This window comes from Sus scrofa, chromosome 6 (assembly GCF_054392235.1).
Source record: "Sus scrofa isolate SSC_HxYL_T2T_F1_AM1 chromosome 6, Sscrofa_HxYL_maternal_Yorkshire_Landrace_v2.0, whole genome shotgun sequence".
In the NCBI taxonomy this organism is placed as follows: Eukaryota; Metazoa; Chordata; class Mammalia; order Artiodactyla; family Suidae; genus Sus; species Sus scrofa.
This window is the reverse complement of record NC_139388.1, coordinates 93,125,660-93,141,553: the sequence shown is the minus strand read 5'-3', so window position 1 is coordinate 93,141,553 and position 15,894 is coordinate 93,125,660. Positions and strand designations below refer to the sequence as shown.

At 52.7% G+C, this 15,894-nt stretch overlaps 1 protein-coding gene across 2 annotated transcripts; it reads right to left on the bottom strand.

Moving 5' to 3' along the window:
• Nucleotides 1-464: 464 nt before the first annotated feature.
• TXLNA (taxilin alpha) lies at nt 465-15,730 on the bottom strand. Of its 2 annotated transcripts, none has more exons than XM_003127774.7 (11): nt 15,620-15,730; nt 14,874-15,083; nt 13,717-14,046; nt 11,250-11,341; nt 10,425-10,595; nt 8,578-8,772; nt 6,537-6,656; nt 6,250-6,324; nt 5,403-5,495; nt 4,735-4,830; nt 465-3,816 (listed from the first exon to the last, which is right to left on the bottom strand). In XM_003127774.7, the coding sequence occupies exons 2-11, from the start codon at nt 15,049-15,051 to the stop codon at nt 3,490-3,492; spliced, it is 1,677 nt and encodes a 558-aa protein (XP_003127822.4). In that variant the 5' UTR covers nt 15,052-15,083; nt 15,620-15,730; the 3' UTR covers nt 465-3,489. The 2 variants fall into 2 exon arrangements, with proteins under 2 accessions (XP_003127822.4, XP_005665236.3); XM_005665179.4 differs by having other exon boundaries at nt 15,322-15,672.
• Nucleotides 15,731-15,894: the final 164 nt, after the last annotated feature.

The following is a 15,894-nucleotide window of genomic DNA, read 5'->3' as shown; positions in this document are numbered from 1 at the left end:
TGGGTCCTAAGGCCCTTCCAGGATCCAACTCTCTCCCCCTGCTGAAAGGAACAGGACTTCCTCTATGCTCCCACAGCACACCAACCTTACCTTTTCCCTGAGCCACAGCAGCGACCTGAGTGGCTATAGTGACAAAGCCAGATCCTTAACCCGTTACACCACAAGAGAACTCCAGCAGGGACAGTTTCTGATTGAAAGATACCATATATACAAAATGTAAGGCAATAGACTCTCTCTCTCTCTCTCTCTATATATAGTGGGCATCATGCCAACTCTGTCAAGGGCTCTGCTCGGGTAGCCCGTGAATTTGCTAGTGTCCCGAGACTCCAGTGACGGATAGAAGGCAGGACACTCTGGAAGGTACAAGGTTTCAGAGAAGAGCCAAACTCTGTAGCTCTGGACAAACTGGAGATGGCAGGATGGATTCAGAAACACCAAATGACCACGAAGTTCAAAAAAGAAAGTAAGGCAACAGACTCTTTATTTAATGTGGTTTTAAAATACATCAAAATCAAGTCCCTGGCTGTTGTGAATACCAAAAGGAGACAAAAATGCTGTCAGCACAGCTTCAAACAAATCTGGACGGCCAGGCTGGGCCATAAGGGAAGCAGTTACAGGGACAGAAGGCAGCACCCCTCCCCCAGGCAGGTGCCTGGCTGTCCCCGGGGTGAGCTCCTCTGCGCTGTGCAAGGTGGGAGGGCTAGAGCAGCGGCTGGAGAACCAACTCAGCAGGCCTCGGCCCTCCCCCATGGACACCAGGGCAGCTCCACTGGCCTTTTGGTCAGCCCTCTGCAGGGCCACCACGATGGGGGTGGAGGAGGAAAAATAACCATCTTTACAGACGTAACATTCTCTTACAGAAAGTGCCTGAGCTCAGCCCATGGTCCAAAAACCTCATGGAAAACAAATATTAAAAAGTGCTGCTGACACCTCTCAGAATCTGGTGTGCATGAAGCGCTATGCTCAGCTGGACAAGACCCTGAATACAAACTGCTGTCAGCAGAGCCTCACCTGCAGTGGTCCCCTGGAGGAAAAGCTAGCAACCTAAGAAACCAACACAGCTCTTGGTCCTAAAACTGAGGTCACGTGCCTAAGACCTGCCCAGTGAGGAAGGAACTGGCCTTCATTCATGGACAGGCCACCTCCCTTTCATCTGGCCCAGGATCCTGGCTGGTGTGGGCAGCACCCAGGAACCTGGGCTGACTTTGGAAAGCAGAGCAAGCAGAGCAGCTGTAGTGATTGATAAGATTTGGTCAATGGAGAGGAAGGATGGGACCCCCACCTACAGTCTGGCTTGGATGCCTACAGGCATAAGGCTGGAGCTGAGAGCAGAGCTTCTACCTCGCTCACTGCAGCTCCACAGCAGCTAGGCTTGCTTTCAGAGGGCTGCTGCGCCGTGCGGCTGATTCCCCACCCTCACGCTGGGCTCCAACAGCCCCTCCCCGCCAAAACCATGGGCTTTACGAGGTAGCTGAAGTGAGGCGGGCAATCATGTGGGCCACTGCAGGCCTTCCTGCTCTCCCTGAAGGGCGCAGGCAGGAACTTCTGCCTCTTCCCTGTGCTTCCTTGGCCCAGCAAACCCTGAATGGGGCGGGCAGTTCTTCTGTTCCTCAGCAGAGTAGGATCTCAGCCAGGGCTGGCAAATAGGGATGTCAACACTGACACGGGCTGCTGGGGGGATCTTGAGAAATGAGGATATACCAGGGATTGAGCAAGAAATACTCTGAAGCAAATCAGTGGTACCTACCATGGGGGAAGAGAGGAAATGATGTGCCATTCATTTGCCATCTCTGGTCTAAGTCCTAACATAATTCAGGAGTATGTCACACTCTTCATGAACCTAATTATCTGAGGGATTTAAATTAAGGGCAGAAAGAGTGGGCTGTTTGTGGAAGATGAAAGGACCTGTAAGAAAGAATTAACTTCAAGGAAACATAGCGAGAAGCAAAAACTCAACCATCTGATCCATCTGGGTCTGTGGCTCCCTCAGCTACATGGAAACTGAGGCCCAGTGGAGATGAGCTTACAGTAGCCCAAACCCAGCAGAGCCCTGCTTCCTGACCGGAGACTCATTCTGCTGTTCTGAAATGTGTTCTGTACAAAGACTAGCAAGTTTGCAACCAGCAGAACTCTCAGAGGATAGACTAGCAAGTATGAGGGGTAGGGGAGGGGGAGAGAAGAAGACCCAAATACCTGCAGCCACTTGGTGGATTTCTGAGGCTTAGGCAATGATTGAGTCTCATTCTCATCATTACCTGTAGAAGAGAGCTGGGGGCTCCCACACAGGAAGAAGTGGGATGCCAGCGCTTATTACTTGGGCAACGGACTCAGGGCAAATCTCAAAGACTGCACTCTGCGGGTGGGGGTAAAGGAAGCAGAAACAGACTCAAAAAGCCAAGGGGACAGATGGACCTGGGGCCCAGCCACTGCTACATGGAGATAGTGTGATAGCATCAGCAGTGACCCTCCCAGGACGGAAACCATAGGTAAGCTTGTGGTGAAGCCATCAGAAGCCTTTTCCTTTCTGTTACTATAAACAACCTGACTTCATTAAGCAGGAAACCTCAGCACCAAAACACAGCAAAGTGCCAGGTGGGGTGGTGAGGTGGTAGGGTGCTGGAGGCCAGGAACCCCGGCACCACTGCTACAGCACCCCTTCTTCCTCAGAAAATTCCGTTACAAACACTGTCATGTGCAAAACAAAAAACAAAGAAAACAAAAAACAAAAACAAGGAAACAAAACCAAACCCCAAAACCTTCAGAATCCTTTGGGTGATCTCTCATCAATCATTTGTGCAGGCTAGAGAGGCACCTGTGAATGATAAGGCTACTGCGAAGCATCATTGGCCTGGTCCTAGAAAGACCAGGGGGCAGGGGAAGCGGTGCCTGAGGAGCTCCCTACCAGCACATCATCCTGCACAGAACATTCTCCAGGTCCCTTGTCCTAGGCAGGAAAGCAGTTCCATTGCCAGCTGAGTACCCTGTCAACGCTCTGCCCGGTGACCCCTCTTCCGGGTCAAGAGAAGCAAGGGAGCTCCTCCCAGGGGGGCTAGGAGAGCCCGAGCTGCCCAAGTCCCGCTAACAGGAGAAAGACAGTCAGGGCCTGGGCATTTCATCTGTCACGAGTCCTGAAAGGCAGGGAGGAAGGGGCTGAGTCTCAAATAGGGCAGGGAAATGCTCAAGTCACTTGTCCTGCCAGCTCACTGTGACAGCAGCCACAGATGACAGCTCTAAGACTCTTCAGCTCACGGAAGAGCCACTGACTTCATCTGTACACATCCCCACCTCCAGTGCAAGCCCAGTTTACACTTACAGATATAAATGTATGAGGCCTTGCACATATGCCATACGTATGCAAAACTGACCCATAAAATCCCAAACTGCAGAGTCTGATGCCAGCCAGGTCAGAGCACCCTGGGTCTCAGCGGTGGGAGCCTTGCATGGGCCAGGCCTGGCTGGGCTGCTCGCTCCCTTCCCTGTGCAGGCTCCCTAGGCGGTGGCGGGGGCGGGCTCCTGGGGCCCCATTTGGCCTGATGCTTCCATGCTTGATGCTCCAGGGCAGCAAGGTGCTTCGGTGGCCCTTGGGGAGCTAGGTGCTAGGACCCTGGGCCCCTCACCACCCTGTTCCTTGGAGGCATTGGCAGCCTCTTGCCTTTGCTCAGAGCCCCCATCAGTGAGGGGGCCCTGGCCTCCAGCACTCAGGTCCTGCACCCTCTTGTTCAGGTCATTGCGCTCTGACTGCAGCGCCCGGCACAGCTTCTCCAGCCGCTGGATTTTTACCTGCAGCCCCTCCAGCTCTTTGTCCCGCAGTGTTTTCTAGGGAGAGAAAGGGGAGCCTTCAGTGCCATGCCATCAACCTCCCACACAACACTGCCATGTGGCAGAAAACATTCACACACTAACAATGCTGGGGACAGGAGTTCCCGTTGTGGCTCAGTGGAAACAAATCCGACTAGGAACGATGAGGTTGCGGGTTCGATCCCTGGCCTCGCTCAGTGGGTTAAGGATCCGGCATTGCTGTGAGCTGTGGTATAGGTTGTAGACATGGCTCGGATCCTGCGTTGCTGTGGCTCTGGCATAGGCTGGCAGCAATAGCTCCAATTAGACCTCTAGCCTGGGAACCTCCATATGCCGCGAGTGCGGCCCTATAAGGACAAAAGACGAAAACAAACAAACAAAAAACAATGCTGGGGACAGAACAGAGTCAAAAACCGGCCCCTTTCCAGGTTTACGCTGAGACTCTGACTGTCGGTCAGGCGCAGTGTGGTGTTGAGAACGGGCAAAGCTTGGAGGTGACGGAGTCCTGCATTTATCCACCTGATGGCCTTGACAAAGTACTTGGCTTTTGAGCCTATCTCTGTATCTGTTAAAATGGACCACTAACAGTTCTCAAGAGAGCTCTATGAACCAGCACATCTAAACACTCAGCAGGGCCCAGCAATCAGTTACTTTCTTTTCCTACATCTCAAGCCACACAATTAAATGATCTGGGTGGCTCTGCACACAGGCTCCACAATCACTGCCCCTTGTTTTCTGCTCCTTTCTTCCATCCCCTCCCACTACAGACCTACTGCTAAGCTCACCACCTCCCCTGGAGAGACAGCCAATGGTGCTTTTGGACTTGGACAGACGTGCACATGGGTCCTAGCTCCACGTGGTGCCAGCTGCCTCACTTCTCGGTAGAATGTACAGGACATACACCCCAGCCCCAGAGGCAGGTCGCACTCAGCCCACCTCCTCTGCCATCTCAAGCAGGGCCTTGTTGCTGCTCTCCCACCGGGACCGGTACATGGTGGTTTCTTTCTCCAGCTTCTTGATCTTCTTAGTCATCTGGGTTATGGAACATACAGAATGAAATGGTCAGGGGACTCGGCTGTCTGTGCATCTCCAAGGTGGGGAACAGACCCAAGGGCATGAGGTCCTACAGGGCGTGGTCAGTGCCTTCTGTGCCACCCTAGGAGGTCTCAAGTGCCCACCACCAATACAGGCAATGACAAGACCGCCTCCTCTCCAGGACAACCTAAAGGGCACACGTACCAGCCATGTGTCTGTCCCTAACAGGGTGGAAAGGCTGTGAGCCTCCTCACAGCCCACTTACACCCTCCTCATGGTAGCAACCACACCCCCACTGTAAACAGTTTGCCGTGAAGCACCGCGGGGATGGGGGCTTTCTGAAGGCAGGCGCAGTGTTTTTTTTTTTTGCGGGGGGTGGGGGGCAAACTTGGGGCATGTGGAAGATCCCAGGCTGGGGAATCATCTGCACCACAGCAGGCACTGGAGCTGCTGGAGTGACAACAACGGATCCTTAACCCCCTGTGCCACAAGGAACCCCCGCCCAATGTTTAATTCTGAATGAAGCCACTTGTGCTCCTGCAGCCACACCCAATCTGGAATACAGTTACCTTTTCCATCTCCTGTTTGAATGTGGTGAACACCTCACTGCTTTTGGAAAGAGTGTTCTGGAACTCTTCAAACTTCTCGGTGTATAGGGCAAGCTGGGTGAGAAAGAAACGCACAAGTAAGACAGGGCTTCTCTGGAGGGCACTTCTGGTCAACACACTCAGACCCATCCTTGACCTCACGCCCCAACAATTCTAATGAGATACCGGTTTCCTTTAAAACAAAAACTATATATTTGGAAAGATATAATCTAAAATGCTAAGCCTAAAAAGTAGGATTTGGGGTGACTTGTTTTATGCCTTTACGTTTTCCAACTTTTCTTTGGGAAAGAAGTCTAATTTATATAATTTTTTTTTTGGGTATTTTCTAGGGCTGCACCCATGGCATAAGGAGGTTCCCAGGCTAAGGGTCTAATCGGAGCTGTAGCTGCCGGCCTTCACCAGAGCCACAGCAACGCGGGATCTGAGCCACGTCTGAGAAATGCTGGATCCTTAATCCACTGAGTGAGGCCAGGGATCGAACCCGCAAACTCATGGTTCTGAGTCGGATTCATTAATCACTGAGCCACGAAGGGAACTCCTAATTTATATAAATAAAATCACCCATTCTGAGCCTGCCTCCTCAAATGCAGCATAACATTTCTGACTAGGACAGAGTCCTGCAAGCTCACCTAGCCACCTGGTCACCACCACACAGGTGCTGGGCAGGTCCAGAGAGAACAAAGCTCAGCAAGGGCACACAGGAGTCAAGGTGGTCCTAGAATGAGGGTTCCATTTCCCTCCCCCCAGGTGGGGCTCAGCGTGGGGATCACAGAGGCACACCATGTAGGGGTGGGCTACACAGGCTCACCTGCTGCTTCAGGTGGGTCTCCTGTTGTTTCATCAGTTCGCACATCCTCTGGGACTCCACAGCCTCTTTGAGGAGCTATTTCCGAGAAAGGACCCCAGATCCCATCAGAAGCTCCTAAGGGCTTGTTTTTTCAGCCACACATGCCATAACCCACTGAGGCTTCCTGCTCACAGACTGGTCTGAGGGAGCAGTGCCTTGGTCTCACCAGGCAGCAACTTCTCCTGTACAAACCTAACTATGAGATAAGCTAGAACCCAGGCCCCCCACCCCCGGGGTCCAAGCCTCACAAAATCCTTCTCCCGCTGGTGCCTCTCCTCTGCCTCCTTCAGCATCTCCTGGGCCTGCTGGAGCTTGGCGTCCACCAGTTGTTGCTGTAGGTCCTTGTGTTTGAAGACTTTGTCGATATGCTGCAGGAAAGCATGGTGGGAGGGGTCTGCCTGTTGGGAGCTCCCTTTTTCAGGGAGGCCCCATCTGCAGAGACCAGGGCACAATGCCCAGCCCCCCACCTGAGTCTGACATGCTGGACTCCCATGTGTCCCATAGGAACACGGGACACAAGTCTCTGGAAGTTCTTCCCAATCTCACCTTATTTCTCTGCCTCAGTCAGTCTCGGGTAAGCACAGGGGTTTAAGCATGAGATCAACTCCAGAAAGTCAAGTAACTAATACACCCAAACCTCTAGCCCTAAGAAAGATTACTTTACTGGACTGACAACCCTCATTTTTTTTTTTTTTTTTCCCGTTTTTGCTTTTTAGGGCCACACCTGCAGCATATGAAGTTCTCAGGCTAGGGGTCGAATTGGAGCTGCAGGTGCCAGCCTACGCCACAGCCATAGCAATGCTGGGATCAAAGCCACATCTGCGACTTGTGCAATGCCGGATCCTTGACCCGCTGAATGAGGCCAGGGATTGAATCTGCATTCCTCATGGATACTAGTTGGGTTCTTAAACCGCTGAGCCACAATGGGAACTCCCGACAACCCTCACTTTTGTAAATGGAAAGGGCACAAATGACACCTCTACCAGCTCAGCTGGCAGAAATTTGCTGTATCTGTAGACTAGATGTGTGCATCCCAGAGAATGGCTGTCCTGACAGCTGGAGGAGCCTTGGGAACTGGGACTAGGGCGGGGGGAGCAGTGATGCAGAGAAGGTGTGGACTCAAGTGCTACTTCAAAGGTCAAAGCAACTGAAAAGAGGGAGGTGGAGCATTGGCTGTATTTTCTGGATGTGGGAAGAGGAAGTGGCTTCGAGGTCTAGCTTGGGACAGGATGGATTTGAGTCACCTGAAAGTCCGGAGGCTCAGGGGGGTAGGGTGGGAATGCCTGAATCTGACTGGGGATGGGATGCACCACCAGCTCCACAGGTAGTACCAGTGAGAGAGGAGAGGGAGAGGGCCCTCAACTTTTCCAAGTTAGGTGCCTAACTCAGGAAGCTTCCATGTTTCTCAGATCAACGCCTCAAACCAGTCTTGTTCCCAAAGGATGAAGCACAGGAAAAGAAGAGGTGGGTTGGGGAGGCCCCTCCAGGCCCTGCACACACATGGTCACTGCATGTGTGGACTGTGAACCCAAGAGGGTAGGGGCTTGCCCACCCACCCACCACCACATTCCAGGGCCTAGGAAGGGGTCTGGTCCAGCCCCATAAGGTAGCTGCCAGTCTCTCTTTTCATGACAAAGAAACAGAAGCCCAGGACAGCCAAGTGAATGGTGTCTGGGGACTCAGAGGGAAGGATCTGAGAGCCTGGGGCAGCACCCAACACCAGCCAAGGCACTGTATATCCTGCCCTTTCACGTAGCAAGGGCAGCAGAACACCAAATAATAAAGAGCACACAGCCCCGAGGGTCCATCACTCATGATAGTTCCAGCTCTCACCTTGTGATTCCAAATTCTAAAAAAGTCTGAAAATTGAAATCATCAAAAGCAGGCAGATACGGCTGACCCCAGTCATTGTCAGGCTAACCAATAATCCAAGGGGAGCTGCCTCAGAGGTTTAACTGCATAAATCTCCATGTGTCTGACTCGGGGGTGCTGCCACAAGGGCCTGCTGGGGGCGCTATGTAACATACAGTCTGTGAACGTTTAACTCCAGTCTAAAATGTGAGCAGTTCTAATGCCTAAAGATACTGGCCCCGCCATTTGGGTCAAGACCGGTGGTTGTGGCTCCAGGGAAGTCTCTTCTCCTTGCCTTGGATCCCCATCCCCATGAAAATGTACAACATCACCCCCTCCGAGGACAGAGGAGGGTGGACTGTGAATGGGATGAAACCTGGAAGGTGCTGCCCGGCGTCCAGCACCCGCCCAGATCCCAGTTCCCTGGGGACCCCTCACCTCCTCCCGCAGCTCATACTGCTCAATCAGCTTCTTGAGCCTCTCTGCCAGCTCCACATTCTCCTGGCGCAGCTTGGAGTTGCGCTCATTGTGCTGTTCCATCTGCAGCTGGATGTCATTCAGTGTCACCTGGAAGTGCGAGGTCACCTCCTTGCGTTTCTCCTCCTCCTCTCGGGCCCGCTGCACACCTTCTTCCTGGGCGGAGAAGTCAGCCACAGCTCCATCATCCACTGCTCCCCAGCCGGCCTCAGGAGGCTCCCCCGCCAGTCCAGGGATGGTCTCTCCCAGCGCCCCCCCTGCTGTCCAAGTGAGGAGTAGCCAGGCTCCAAGATGTCATGCAAAGGGGACTCCTAAAGGACCTCGCTGTAGATCAGGTGACATCGAGCGAGGGACTTCCTAGAGAAGTGCAGGCTTATGTGTAAGTGCCTTTCTTTCTTTCTTTTTTTTTTTTTTTTTGGTCTTTTTGCCATTTTCTTGGGCCGCTTTCTCAGCATATGGAGGTTCCCAGGCTAGGGGTTGAACCGGAGCTGTAGCCACCAGCCTACGCCAGAGCCACAGCAACGCTGGATCCGAACCGCGTCTGCAACCTACACCACAGCTCAGGGCAACGCCGGATCGTTAACCCACTGAGCAAGGGCAGGGATCAAACCCACAACCTCATGGTTCCTAGTCGGGTTCGTTCACCACTGCGCCACGACGGGAACTCCTGTAAGTGCCTTTCTACAGGACTGGAATCTCCTGAAGATAACTCTTCCAGGCCTCAGAATAGGTTTGGAAGGCTTATTACTCTCAGTTTAAAGTTCTTTCATCTCTGATCACCCCATCCCAGTAGTTAAAATCCAGTAATACCCAGCGTTGTCAGGGTTGTGCAGAATTAGGCGCTCCGACCGCTGGTAGGAAGGCAATCTGGTAAAATCTAATAAAATTTGCATACTCTTTGACTCAGACATTTCACTTCTGAGATTTATCCTATGGATAAACTCTATAAAATTAGCCAAGGACACATACAGCAAGAATTTTCAGGGTAGCTCTATATATGTAATAGTGAAGAACTGGGAACAACCCAAAATACCTTAACTAGGGCACTGATGAAATCCAGTACATCCATTCAATGACAGTGTTAAAAAGAATGACAGCCTTATATAAACTGATTGGGCAAGGTAAGGCATTGCATAAAGTGAGAAAATGGAATAGGCTTTGAAACAACACATGTAGAGAAATATGAAAGATATGCATATACAAATGATCTGGAGGTCAGTGACCAGGCCTTAAGCAGACAGACCCCACCCTAGGGGAAGCAGAACAAGGAGAAAGGCCCAGGCACTCCTGACTGACCACCCTCTGGGAGAAGAGCTGCTCCCCTGGGGACTGCTATGGGATGGGGAAAATCTGAAGCCTGCACCTGGGTCTCCTAAGCACCTGGCCTTTACCTCACCTAATACCAGTGCGTGTCAAGTGATTACAAGTAGCTCTAACTAACGTACAGCATTTTCAGGGAAATCTGTCTATGCTGAAAGGCTGGGCTACCTTCTTTTTTTTTTTTTCCTCAGCGTTTCTTCTTTTTAGGGCCACACCTGCAGCATAGGGGTCGCATCAGAGCTGCAGTTGCCAGCCTACGCCACAGCCACAGCCATGTGGGATTGCAGCCGCATCTGCAATCTACTTCACAGCTTGCAGCAATGCTGGATCCTTGACCCACTTCGTGAGGCCAGGGATCGAACCTGCATCCTCATAGATACTAGTCGGGTTCTTAAACCACTGAGCCACAATGGGAACTCCAAGCCTGGGCTGCCTTTTAAGTGGACAGCCCACCAAAGACAAGTGAGGTCGAGGGAGTGGCCACCCACCTTGAGGGAGCGGTTGTGGCGCTGCAGCTCGCGGCACAGGCTCTCCAGCTTGCTGCGGGCCAGGACAGCCTTGCTGTGCTCGCCACGCAGGTGGTCCTTCTCCTGCACCAGCTGGCTCTGCTTCTTCTGCAGGAGCTTCATCTGCTTCTGGGAGTTCCGGTGCTCCTCCAGCTGGGGACAGGGATGGGGATGGGGTGGGGGCAGGGCAGGCAGGTAAGAGCCCTTTGGGGCTCTCCCCGTGGGGACCCAAGGTCTCCTGAGCTGACCTGACTCCTGTCACCACAGCTCAGATGACACCATGCGGGTGCTTCACACACTCCCCCAGTAACCCCAAGGGCCCCAGCTCAAGAATCTGGAAACGGACACTCAGGATGAGCAGAAGCGCACAGCCAGCAGGTACCAGTTTCTCTCCCAGCTCTGACCTCAGAAACAGAATTTGCAAGACTCAGACAATAACAGTCCCCCCAACTCTCAGGACATCTGTGCCCTCAGATGAGCCCTGCCACCCCTCCTTGTGCCCTTAACAGACCCCTCTGGCTGTCTCATTGCTCCAAGACTTCACTGCTGGTTCACCATTTCTCTCCTCAATATGATTCCTAGTATTAAGCTGGCCTTTTCATTACTGACAAATAATCCTTCTGGCTCCCTGGCCTCGCAGTCCTTCAACTCCTCCTCAGACCCTGTCCTCTCCCAGCTCAGCCCTGCTCCCACCAGCCCATTCAGCACTGTATAGGAAAAACAGCATGACTCAGTCATTAACCCTGTTCTCATTGTCTGCTGGCCTCCCGAGGCAGGGAGGGTGTGCAGACTAGGGGGAGAACTGACCAGTTCAGCATACTTCTTGCACAGAGCCGCGAGCTTCTCCTCTGGGGTACTCAGCGTGTTCAAGGTCTGCATCAGTAACGTGATCTCCTTTCCTGCAAAGCGCAGCAAGCAAAGGCATGTACCCCCTTTTCTGGGGGTCCCCTTCGGGCCTGGGCCCACTCTTCGGCCTCGGGGTAGCTCTTCCCTATCATGCTTTATGTTTCTCTTGGCTGACCTGGCTGCCTTCCCTGCTGGTCTGTGTGTTCTGTGAGGGCCGGGATCAACTCAGTTCTGCCTCAGTACTGCCCCTAGTGCCCAACCCAGAGGACGCGCTCAACTAATACTTGGTACATGAATGACTGCCTGTGAAACCTCTGTGGAGAGAACCAGGAGTGGAAGCAGGAAAACTGCTCTACCTACAGGTGAAAGAAAGACGTCCCACCTGTGAATTCAGCACCACTGCTTCAATGCAAGAAAGACCCTTCTGAAAAAGGACGCAAAAAGGAATAGTTCTCCTTGAGAACACTGAACTCTCGTCCACAGGGGTAGCCAATAGTGAGCTTCCCCCAATAAATAAGTAAAATAAAATGACTACACCTTCCAATACTTGATTCCATGATGAAAATAACCAAAAAAATATTCTTTAAATTAGGATGACAAGTAGGGGGTCGGGACTTGTGGTAGTAGGGACCAAGATGTGGGTATAATGTCTCCTAACTTTGATTCTTTCCTTGGCTTTTTTAGGGCCATACCTGTAGCACATGGAAGTTCCCAGGCTAGTGGCTGAATCGGACTTGTAGCCGCCGGCCTATACCACAGCCACAGCAACAACAGGTCCTGAGCCTGAATGTGCAATCTACACCACAGCTCACGGCAATGCGGGATCCTTTAACCCACTGAGGGAGGACAGGGATTGAACCCAAGTCCTCATGGTTACTAGTTGGGTTTGTTACCACTGAGCCAAGATGGGAATTCCCTAGCTTTGATTCTTTAACACACACTAACCCTCTACCTGCACCCAAGTCACTCCCCTTTAGGCTGTGCCTGAGTCAAAGAGAGGATCAGGAGTTCCTGTGGTGGCGCAGTGGTTAACAAATCCGAGTAGGAACCATGAGGTTGCGGGTTCGGTCCCTGCCCTTGCTCAGTGGGTTAATGATCCGGCGTTGCCGTGAGCTGTGGTGTAGGTTGCAGACGCGGCTCGGATCCCGCGTTGCTGTGGCTCTGGCGTAGGCCGGTGGCTACAGCTCCGATTCAACCCCTAGCATGGGAACCTCCATATGCCGTGGGAGCGGCCCAAGAAATAGCAAAAAAGCCAAAAAAAAAAAAAAAGAGGATCAGCGTAGATAGCACAGCACTAGGCTCCTGAAGTGTCAACCTTGGGAGGCTCTGAAATCAATGCACAGACTGAAAATCACTAGCACACAGGCCAAATACAACCCACAGATGGGTTATGTTTGGCTTCTAGTGTATTAGTTGCCAACTGTAAAAAATCTAGAGATGTCACATAATAACCCTAGATTTCTGGCTTAAAAAACAAATGCCAGGAGTTACCGTCGTGGCGCAGTGGTTAACGAATCCGACTAGGAACCATGAGGTTGCGGGTTCGGTCCCTGCCCTTGCTCAGTGGGTTAACGATCCGGCGTTGCCGTGAGCTGTGGTGTAGGTTGCAGACGCGGCTCGGATCCCCCGTTGCTGTGGCTCTGGCGTAGGCCGGTGGCTACAGCTCCGATTCGACCCCTAGCCTGGGAATCTCCATATGCCGTGGGAGCGGCCCAAGAAATAGCAGCAACAACAACAACAAAAAGACAAAAGACAAAAAAAAAAAAAAAAAAAAAACCAAACAGAAAACAAAAAACAAATGCCAGCTACAGTTAGCCTGTAGTTTTCCATGCTATCGTCTCACCTGGGGCCAGGTGGCAGTCAAGCCTTTGAATAAAGCAGGCATTCTCTTGGTCCTCATGGGTGCCTCTGGCTAGCTTGGCTTTATTTGAGTTTTCAACCTCATCTAATCCAATTCTCTTATTGTGTAGAGAAGTGAAAACCAAGGACCAGAGAGGAGAAAGGTCTCGCCCAAGGTCACACAGCAAGTTAGAAGTGGTGCTGGCTGACAGAGGACTGACCACTCAGGCCTCCTTCTTTCCATCTTCTCAAAGAGAGCAGGTTAGACTTCGGTTCCCGCTTGCTCCCAGGCTAGAAGCCCTTGTGCAGTGAACCTGCACGTCTCTATGCTATGGTCCTGCAGCCCCTGCTCTCATTAAACTATGTAGGTTGAAAATGTTCTCAAATCAGGTTGTGATGATGGTTGTACAGGTATAAATGTAATAAACCCGCTGAATGAAAAAAACATTAGAAAAAACAAAAACAAAAAGTAAGTAGCTGCTCTGGAAGTAGTGTTTCCTCCAAATCCTGGCACAGCAGGCTAACCCAGGAATGTCAGATTCAAACTCCCTCCCCTCACCAGCCTCATAAGCAGCTGCCCTCTGCTCACCTAGACCTTTGGCTTTCTTCTTTTCCTGGGGCCTTCGGTGGTCTCGGTCTACGACCTCGTCACTTGCCCGGATCTCGTCTGCGCCCGGCTCCCCCTTGGAGGGCTCCTTCTCACCATTGACTACTGGGGTCTCTGGCTCAGGCTCCCCATTCCTTGAGGCATAGGTCCGGGACTTCTCTGCATCTTCAGGTTCACCAGGCTCACCCTGTGCCCCATCTTCGCCTGGGCCCCCCTGATTGTTGTCTATACAGTATGTACTGAGGATGTCTTCCAATTGGCGGCTCAACTCCTCTGAGACATCACGGAGGGCCCCAGTTTTGGCTTGTGCTCCTGCAGCAGGAGGGATGAGGGGCAGAGTCAGAAATAAGACCATTATGCCACTGGCTGGGATTTTTTCAGGCCCAAACTTACTAGTTTGGGTTAAATGTTACCTAACTTCTTTAAACCTCAGTTTTATTACTGATAAAACTATTTCTCACCTCTGCCCAACCATGCTTGTTATAAGAGAAATCAAGTAAGGAGACCACCCAACACAGAGGTGGCATCATGTAGCAGGAACTCAAGGTCTAGTCCACCTGCAAATGTCACTTCTTGCTATTAAAAAAGTTCCAAGAGTTCCCGTTGTGGTGCAGCAGAAACGAATCTGACTAGTATTCATGAAGACTCAGGTTCGACCCTTGGCCTCACTTAGTAGGTGAGGGATCCTGTGTTGCTGTGACTGTGGTGCAGGCTGGCAGCTGTAGCTCCAATTCGACTTGAGCCTGGGCACCTCCATATGCCTAGGGTGGGGCCCTAAGAAACAGAAAAAAAAGAAAAAAAAAAAAAAGTTCCAGAAATGCCTCAAATAGGAATAGCAGTTACCCACTGCTGAAAGTGGTGTTTTTGATTTGCTGGTTGGGTGCCTCATTTGACTGCCAACCTGACTTAATCCTGTCAGAAGCTTCTCTCAGGAGAGTTCTGTCCCTGTGCTTAGGGTGGGAGGCTCTATCAACTCCCCAGCGCAGAGTGGGCACTCAAGGACTCAGTGGTGTCCTCCCCTCATTCTACATTTCCTCCCTTCTGGATAAACAGTGGCCTTGGCTTCTAACCCCAGAAGCTAGACTGACGCACCATAAACTCCTCCCCCTGCCCATTGGAAAAGCAGAGCTGGCACACACCCTCAGCCTTCCCTGGAGCCTGGCTGGTGGAACCTTCAGCTTCTGTCGTGGGAGCAGACTGGCTGGGCCGCCCCTGGCCTCCCTCTGGTCCTGCTTCCGGTTGCCCCGGGGTGTTTTTGGGGTTGGAAGTGTGGCCAGATTGCTTGGCAGCCCCATTCTTTTTGTCTTGGTTCTTCATTGTTGTTTGCAACGTTAGGTTATGAGCAGAACCTATAGAAACAAATACACTTGCTATTTTCCAGACTTTAAACAATTCTTCGCAGCCTGGATCTGATATCTCCACACCGGACCCGCAAAGCTTCTTAAACCGACCGGCCTTCCTCGGATGGGAGCCAGTGGGGCTCCCTATCTCTGGTCGGTCAGGGAAGTCTGGTGTGCCCAACAGCAGGGGAGAGGAGGCCTCCTTTTTCCCCGAAGCTACTTCCCCGGCACAACCCAGCCCTCTCACCACAGCCCGTGCGCCGGACAGGCTCAGGCCCAGGGACTGACGTGGCGGGACGCTGGATTCCCGGTTCCTCCCCGCCCCCCAGGCCCCACGTGTGCCCACCCCCCCGCGCGCGCGCGCAGCCACCCACGCCCCGCGCGCCCTCCAGCCGCGCGCTCCGCCCGCGCATGCGCACAGGCCTCGGCCCCTGCACTCCAGCCCGAGTCCTCGTGCGGAATCGGCGTAATTCCCTGAACCGTCCGAAGGCGTCGGGCCCCGGGCCCTCTGCTTGCCTTGTACCCCTAACCGACGCAATACGCACCCCACCGCCGACGTCCCGACGGCTTCTCCTGCTCTGGCCTCTCACCGGAAACCCTGGGTAACTGCTGCCGGCAGAGCCGCCTGCTCGCGCCGCGGCCAATCAATAGCCCGCGCTCTCGCGGGGCTTGCTGGGAAAGTTGAAGCGAAGGCGGCCTCTGAGGCGGGTGAGTTGGGAAGGCGGAGTGGGGGGGTGGAGGGACAGAAAGGACTACATGTCCCTCCATGCACCGGGCTGATCCCGACTCCCAAGCTGCAACAGGGCTTTCGTTCTTGGAG